At 38.9% G+C, this 8,369-nt stretch overlaps 1 protein-coding gene across 1 annotated transcript; it reads right to left on the reverse strand.

Annotated features, from left to right (window-relative positions):
• Nucleotides 1-864: 864 nt before the first annotated feature.
• On the reverse strand, nt 865-7,988 carry gpatch3 (G patch domain containing 3). Its single transcript, XM_034175161.1, has 7 exons — nt 7,637-7,988; nt 4,928-5,379; nt 4,667-4,841; nt 2,997-3,056; nt 2,763-2,884; nt 2,541-2,668; nt 865-1,130 (listed from the first exon to the last, which is right to left on the reverse strand). Exons 1-7 carry the CDS (start codon nt 7,974-7,976, stop codon nt 947-949), a joined length of 1,461 nt encoding a protein of 486 aa, XP_034031052.1. The 5' UTR covers nt 7,977-7,988; the 3' UTR covers nt 865-946.
• Between the last annotated feature and the right edge of the window lie 381 nt (nt 7,989-8,369).

Genomic DNA, 8,369 nt, shown 5'->3' on the forward strand with positions numbered 1-8,369 from the left:
TTACATTTGGTTATCGGTATCAGGATTTTAAAGCAATGCTTTAAGAAATATACATTTATCACGGCCGTTTCCTATCCACAAATATCACATTTTAAAATATAACAATGCCCTTCGTGGCCACAAGGTTCCTGCGATGGGCTATAAGGCTTCACACGCCTGGATATTTTGCAGAATTTTGCTATTTGCATGGAGAAGTCTATCTGTGAAATTGTTTCTTAAAGTGTTTTATGGATTATAATAAAATTTTCCGGGAATATTATCTTTGGGTCTTTGATGACTTGAGCAAACTTTGAAAATGACCCAGATATGGATCAAAGATTTCCTTTAACTGTATTAGTATTTCAAATTAAGCTTTTATGTTTACTTGTGTGAAGCGCCTTGAGGCAACTCTGTTGTGATTTGGCGCTATATAAATGAAAATAAATTGAAATGTCTTTGGATAGGAATCACACCTTATGACATCACAAGGGGCTGAAGGAAAAATTCTAACAGCTCTCCTCTTAGTTATGATTGGTCTTTGTTTCTCTGCAAGAGGTAATGAACCTTCTTTTTCTTTTTACTGTTGTAATGGCTTACCCCCCTTTCTCTCCATATGTTGTCTTCTTGTTTCCAGCTTTATTCTATTGCATTGTTTTTCCTTCAGTAATCACCTGATATGTTCTGAAGTAATTAAAGTAGTAACTTTGATACACAATCAAAAGCATGCAGTAACACAACTGTGCAAAAGAAGTTTGATTATTACTGTAGATCTTTGATTAAACCATTACATTTAAGTGAACCCACCAAATGTGGATTACTAATGACCTGTCATCACAGTGACACAAATAAAACTCACAGAAAAATTAATACACAAAACACAGCTGAAATAAAAATTGTAGAAATGTTTAATTAACCAAGTAGACACATGAATTTGCAAATATATACACAAACAAAAATTTGACTGTGGTCATCTTCGTGATCTGAGACTGCCCCCTGGCTGCCAGCCTCTGTACTTCATGCTCGTGTTTGGTTGGCGTCTCAGCAAAGGATCCCCTTTATCGATGTCTTTGGGATCATCATACACTGTACTTATGTGGTAATATGTTCGACGCTTTTTTACTGGATGCAAAACCAATTTTTCTCCATGATACCTGCAAACGAAGAAGTATACAGTAACATTAGAAAAGTAATCTTCTAACTGTCTGTGCTAACTAAGGTTTTTACCTCTGTCAACACCATTATTTTCATTTTTGTAGTTAGCAATTTGTTGGAAAGGTTTATTTTTAAGATCCATTTTCATAAATAAGCAAAACATGAGAGAAACAAGATGAGTCACATTATTCAAAGATGTTCTATTAATACTGTACTACTTTTATTACGTCCGCTAAGGACGTAATACAATCATCAGCGTTTATTTATTTGTCTGACTTTTAACAAGATTACGTCAAGACTACTGCACAGGTTTTGAAAAAATTTTCAACACATATAGCTATTAGGGCATGGAAGACTCCACTGAATTTTGAAGGTGATCCGGATCTGAATCTGGATTCTGGATCAAGATTTCCCTTCATATAGGCTTTGAAGGATTGCGTTAAAAAAACTACTTCATGGATTCTCATCAAATTTTCACCACAGATAGATATTAGACCAAGGAAGACTCTATTAACAGCCAAAAAAATCACTGGCTGTCCTCTGCCCTCCATTTCCACCATCTACACCTCCCGTTGGGACAATACACAAGGACAATACACACCCCAGCTTTCACCTCTTCAACCTGTTGCCCTCTGGCAGGCGCTACAGGTCCATACAGGCCAGGACAAACAGACTCAGAGACAGTTTCTTCCCCAAAACCATCACCATGTTGAACAATAATCTGCACTAAAAACGGACTATATTACGTACTGAGCCGCACCATATCTATCTCATGACTTTTCCACATTTTTCAATTGTTACATTGTTTACATTGCCTATAGTTGTCATACAGTTTTACGTTTCCTTTTGCACTCTCTCAATTGCTGCACTGTTTGCACTGTCCATATGTTACACAATTTTACATTTCAGCAAAGGACTTCGCGTGTTTCTTTATGTTATACTGTTGTTTATTTATGTTATATTGTCTGGTATTGCACTGCGTGCACATTTTAAGGAGCAGCCCCCCTAATCTTGTTGTACTATGCAGACTGTGTTTGCTGTGTATAATGACAATAAAGGCTTTCTATTCTATTCTATTAAATTTTGGAGGTGATGTGGATCGGCGGACATCAGAAATCTCTAATTGCTCTTGTTTGGAGTATTCTGGGTCATTTTTAATGCAATTAGCATTTAGTAATAGAAGTGACTTAACTGGTCTGATTGTCTATATACAATTTTGTTTTGATCCAGATCTCTTTTTACCCCCTGCTTTACTCTCGACATTAATGGTCGCAAATTCTAAACAAATTCACATCATTAAAGAAATAAATCAGAAAGTCATGCACAACACATGACCAACTGCATAGGAATGCAGATTGCATCTGGATCCAGATACACATTCAGATCTGCAGTGACTGCCGCCAACTCACCCAAAGCCCCTTTTGCATCTGGGATGTTGTCCTTCATTTTCCAGGGCTTCAGGTATCCCAGACTTACTGTTTCCTAATCCTTCTCCATCCTTCCATCCCTGCTTCTCCATCACACGTCGGCCAACACCCTGAAGCCCAAAAAAATGTTAATAAAATTTACTCTAATATGTTACACTTTGTGAAAAATTGAGACAAATTCTTAGTAGGAAACATCATTCTTACCTTTGTGAACATCTCAAAGGTGCCAATAATCTGAGTGTGTCCCGACCTGTCTTCAAGACCGTCCCGGAGCCTCTTTTCGTACCGCATTCGGACATAGTCCCGAGCATCCATGTCACCGCCATCTTTGAGAAGAAAGGCTTTGTTTAACTCCAGAAAACCAATTTAAAGGATTCAAACTTAATCCTTTTATTTATCCTGTCATTTAAGGTAATTTCAGTGTTTAACAGCAGATACCTTTATCATAGTAAACGCTCATGTCTACATCCCAGTCATCTGCCGTCTGCTCATCAAAGTCTAAAACACAAAGCAGAAAGGGACATTAATAATCATGAAATGTCTGAATTCTAATTATCAAGCAGGTCAATGTGGACATCATTTAGGCAAGAATTTCCACATCTGGACAAATAACATATTGTGTATATCAACACATAAGTCTTCTGGTTAGCACTGTCTATTGATATTTTCTAATAACCCTGAAAAATGATCTATTTAGTTATTAAGAGCCAATAAAAAAGTTCAGGCAGGTTTACATTAGGGTGTGATACAAGCCGAGTCAGATTTCAACAAAACCTGTCTCAACCGAAAACCAAACGGTGACCTTGCCAGGGGTCATCAAAGTTCAAGGCAAAATGTGCAAAAACTGATATTTCATTAAATTCCCATCTTTCAAGTGGTGTAACATTCAGCACCATCAAGTCCCCAAGCCAGTTTAACTATCAAATGACATAGGGAATCAAACTCTGTTATCTTATATACATATTTGGTTGGGGTCAGTCAAATACATATTTGACTTGGAAAACATTGGTCACCAAAGTACTCGACTTGCCCAATTTTGAGGAATTTTAGTGCCACCTGGTGGTCTGACATTTGTCATTGGTCAGACATTTGACTCTCGATCTGTGTCATCTGTAGTACAAGAGTTCATACATGACTTACTTGGATATGCCTCAAACTGCCTTTTCCCTCGGCAGACTTGAGGATTTAGGTACGAGAAAAATAACTTCAGGAAAATTCTTATGTTCTATTGAACAGGACATGTTCACAAGCTTGTTGCCATAGCAACTGATACCAATACACCTGTATTGGATTGACTGTACATAAGGGAAGGAGAATCAAAATATCATCAGATCATACATGCATTCATGTGGTAATTCATGCAATTGGGTTAGTGAGCATGTGTTCAACGACCTGATTAAAAAGGGGTATCAAACCAGTATAAGAGGAGTCCCCAAAATTTTGCAAACTGTTATATAAAGTAGAGATGTTAGTTTATCCACTCCTGCAAATTTCGTTAAAAAAGGCTGATGGCGCAGGCCACCAGGAGGCACTAAGCTTCCTCAAAATTGTTCAAGTTGAGTACTTTGGCGCCCCCTGGTGGCCAGCGCCATAAAGACCCCAATGTTTTTTCAGTTGCGTTTGATAGAGTAGTGCCTATATTTGTTGATAACACTGAAATCTGGTTGGAGTCTTGATGGCACAGAAGGTTATGGGCCTTTAAAAACTGCCAATTCTGCAAAATGACCAGACTTTGAGTGCCCACTATATTCAGCGCCATTGATCCCTCAACTAAATATTTATATAAGATGAAAGCGTTTGCCTCCATAAGTAATTTGATAGTTAAACTGGCTTGGGGACTTGTTGGCACTGAATGTTACAACCACTTTAAAGATGGGAATTTAATGAAATATCAGTTTTGTGTATTTTTGCCTTGAACTTTCATAACCCCTGGCAAGGTCACCGTTTGGTTTTCGGTAGAAAAAAATTGGGAAAGTTTGTTTCTTGGTAGGTTCCATCTCTGAACCATGTTCCATTGAAATCCGAGTTGGCTTGAATCACAGCCCACCTGATCCTTAAAAAAACTGGCTCTTAATATTTGTAATAAATTACTTATTTTGATTACGTACCTCCTTCTTCCTCCTGCCAATATTGAGCATCAGTGTAGAAGACCAAACCCGAGCCCCCCTTTTCCCATTTCAATTCAATCTCCTCCTCGAACAGCTTCTCCTTGCTCCGCTCCTGGCTCGTGACATCATCATGCAAAGCTTCATGGCGCTCCCACTCCTCGCAGCAGTCGTTATCCTAAAGATGACAACATAAATTAAGCCAGAAGTCAATCAGCCTAAAGATGCTTTTAGATTTACAAGTGAATTTCGATTTAAACTCACATCATCTGCATCAGACTGTGCATCCTCCTCTTCCTTCTGTGGCTCAGGGGTCTCTGCTCTTTCTGTGTGGTCACGAGATTCTGACGATCTTGAAAGTGGAGCAGCAACAACACCCGGACCGGATATTTCATGCCCGGCAGCGGTGAAAACAGACTCCTCTGTGGCTGGAAGCGTGGGAGTGTTCTGGTACTGGAAAGGTACGTTGCCATACCGACGATTTGAGCCGGTCTTGTGGAAAGTGAGGCCCAGTTTCCTAATGAGACGTGGAGGCAGACGACATGACTGGATGTGCTGGAGGAATACTTTCAGTGGTGTTCCCACGTTTCCATTCTGCATCAGAGCGGGTGGGTTCAGCTCAGATAAGCTTTGGAGGTCAGCTTCTGTGAAACGCTCTGTGAAGGACACACGATGACGCTGCTCTGACTTTGTTTTATAGGGGAACAACTGGTCATCTGAAAGAAGAAGAAGAAAACTAAATTTAATAACACACGGACACTTTTCAATGCATTAACGTCAAAACACAGAAGGCACCTGAATTCCACCAATATGCAGCAGCAAGAACACGATGCCCACCACGTGGGCAAATATAGTACAAAATTAGGGCACTGACAATTGACTATTTCATAATCAATCAATTAATCAAGACAATAATCAACCAATTAATTATGAGGACAATTCCAAGAGACTGTCACATCTGTTATGGCTTTCAATGATCCTGCTGTGATCTAGCCATCCAAGAAAATTATGGTTTGTCCATTGTTTCTTCATCCTGTTGAGAACAAGAGCAATCTGAGATTTTTGATGTCCACCAAGGGTTCACGAGGACTCAAAATAAATGATTCACACCCCATGACCCAAACTTTACCTGGATCTGGATTCCACAACACAATGCAACAAGAGCAATCAGAGATTTCTGACGCCCGCCAATCAGATCCAGATCACCTCCAAAATTCAGTGGAATCTTCCATGCCCTAATATTTATCTGTGGTGATAATTTTGTCAAAATCCGTGCAGTAGTTTTGGCATAAACCTGCTAACAGACAGACAGACAGACAGATAAATAAACACTAATGATTTGAGTACGTTCTTGGTGGATGTAATAAGAAACTGCTGGGATGTCTAGATCACAGCAGGACCACTGAAAGCAGCAATGCAAAAAAAAGAAAGAATGTGACAGTCTCATGAAATTGCCGTTACTAGGTCCATAAAATGATAGAAAATGGTGGCACATGTTTTCCAGAAGGCAAGATGATGCCTTAGATAGCTAGATGCCTAGAGATTACATTTATTGCCAGAGGTAAAGAAAGTAGTAAAATAAAGTATCATATTTAAGGAGGTAGAATCAGAGAATTATGATTTTTTTTTAATGAATCAAAATGATTGATTATCAACATAGTTGTCAACTAATTTAATAGTCATTTTTTAATATAATTTCTCAGTCGATTAATAACAGATTAATTGTTGCAGCTCTGTACAAAACATACAGAGGGACAAAGTAAAACTGGAATGAAAGAGCAGACGTGGCTGGGGATGATACAATGTCAAAACTATGTCAGTGACCGCAAACTTGAAACACTGCTGTGCAAGCTTTCAAAACCTTTGCAACACCCCTGTTTTGAAACACTGTTCTGGAGTTCATGCTCCAAATATAGTATGTAATATTCATAAAGAACAGAAAAGCATTTTCCCATAATTTCAGCAACTGTCAGATTTTCACTTCTCAGACAACTTTTTGAAGTCAGATTAATCGTCTACGTCCAGGATTATTAAACTCAGTAAAGGCCCTGTGGGAGGAGGACTTGAGGGAGATACTGACAAATAAAGTGTGAGCAGAGATTTTAAAATGGGGCACCAATTCCTCCCTTTGGGCATGGCATGACCTTATACATTTTAAATTAATGCACTGCATGTATTTTGTTTTGGGAAAAGTCGAGCCGTATGCCTTTAGTGCTCTGTTTGGTGTCACCTCCGCATCTCTCCCTTTGTTCAAAAAAAGATTATTTGGCTTTAGCTACTCTGTTGGCAAGAAGACTGACAGTGACGCACTGGAAATTCACATAATCTCCCTCACACACTCACTGGTTTAGACTGGAGAAAATTAGATGTCATCTGGCTGGCTCCTTGGATAGATTCTGGAAAACATGGGGCCCTTGTCTTCAAATGGATAAGCGAATGAATTTCAAATTTATCCATGACCATTTTCTTACTTGTTGGCATTTAGAAATCTAATTATTTTTTTGTGTAATATTTTGTGTAGTAAAGTTTGAAAAAAAATATTTCAGCGTGTGTTGTATTAAAATGCATTTTTGTTTACATTTACAAAAAGGGAGGGGAGAATGTAAAGAATGAATAATGTGCAGATTGGGAAGCTACAAAAACTTTTCATCTGTGGGGCAAATCAGTGACAAAAATCTCAAAACTGTTTGGAAATCTTTACCAGACTAATGTTTCGTAACATTGTTCTGGCGTCGGTAACAAAAAGAACACTCAACGCTGACACCTACTGGACGCTTCTGGATTCCAATGAAATAAAAAAACGTCGGGAGTCGGCTCTGTTTGAATACTTCGACTTATGTTACTTGTTGTTATTATCATTTTTAAAGTCTGAAATATACTGTTATTGTAACTGACTTGGTAACAGCTACTTGAAAACGTCTTTTACTCATTTTGGCCACCGTGGGACTCCGTACCTGTTACGTTCCCACTTACCTTTTTCAGAAGAGACTTTTATTCTTTTAATAACACAGCGTTGAGACAGCCAGCGGCCCTTAGAGTCGATCCAGTGATTCCCCGTATACATTTTGATGAACCTGTGAGCTTCTTGAGCGAACACCGAGACAACACAGCAGCACGATTTCACCGTTTTAGTCCCAACGCCAACATTATCGCTGTTTTCCGTCGACTCCCGGGCAAACTCCGGCCGGTGCCGATAGTGGAAACACTGAAATCCTCCGCTTTCGATAAACTGACTGAAGTAATTTCTCAGGTCCACTGAACGAAAAACAACGGGAATGTTACTAACTACAAAAAACAAAGCAGACTCTGCCATGACTGCTAACGACTGACGTCACAACAAATTGTGTCTTCTTCCTGTAAACTTGGCAAACAAAGCTTACGTGCATTAGCGCCACCTTGTGGTTGGGAGTGATAAAGTGAAAATCGAGGCCGTAATAAAACCTGATTAATATATGAAATATTGGGGTTACATACAGTATAATTCCAAGGAATATAATAATAGAATAGAATGTGTCATAAGTAAGCACAACTGAATCACTTGTTGAGTGGCTCAACAAAATTCTGTCAGTAACTCCATAAAGGCTACTGCGTTCAGTTTCAGCTCCTTGGTTCTTAATTACCTTTGGAATGTCAAAAAACTGTCGCTTATTATCTCTAGGAACAGCACGATTCGTACAGCCCCACACAATGCATCTGTGCACCACTG

Source organism: Thalassophryne amazonica, chromosome 7 (genome assembly GCF_902500255.1).
Source record: "Thalassophryne amazonica chromosome 7, fThaAma1.1, whole genome shotgun sequence".
Lineage (NCBI taxonomy): Eukaryota > Metazoa > Chordata > Actinopteri > Batrachoidiformes > Batrachoididae > Thalassophryne > Thalassophryne amazonica.

Excerpts from the sequence above, each read along its gene's own strand:
- gpatch3 (XM_034175161.1), bottom strand. The coding sequence starts at position 7,976 with ATGGCAGAGTCTGCTTTGTTTTTTGTAGTTAGTAACATTCCCGTTGTT. Across the intron at positions 4,842-4,927 it reads CACAGTCTGATGCAGATGAT|GATAACGACTGCTGCGAGGA; the intron begins GTGAGTTTAAAT and ends TGTCATCTTTAG. Across the intron at positions 2,669-2,762 it reads CCTTTGAGATGTTCACAAAG|GGTGTTGGCCGACGTGTGAT; the intron begins GTAAGAATGATG and ends TTTGGGCTTCAG.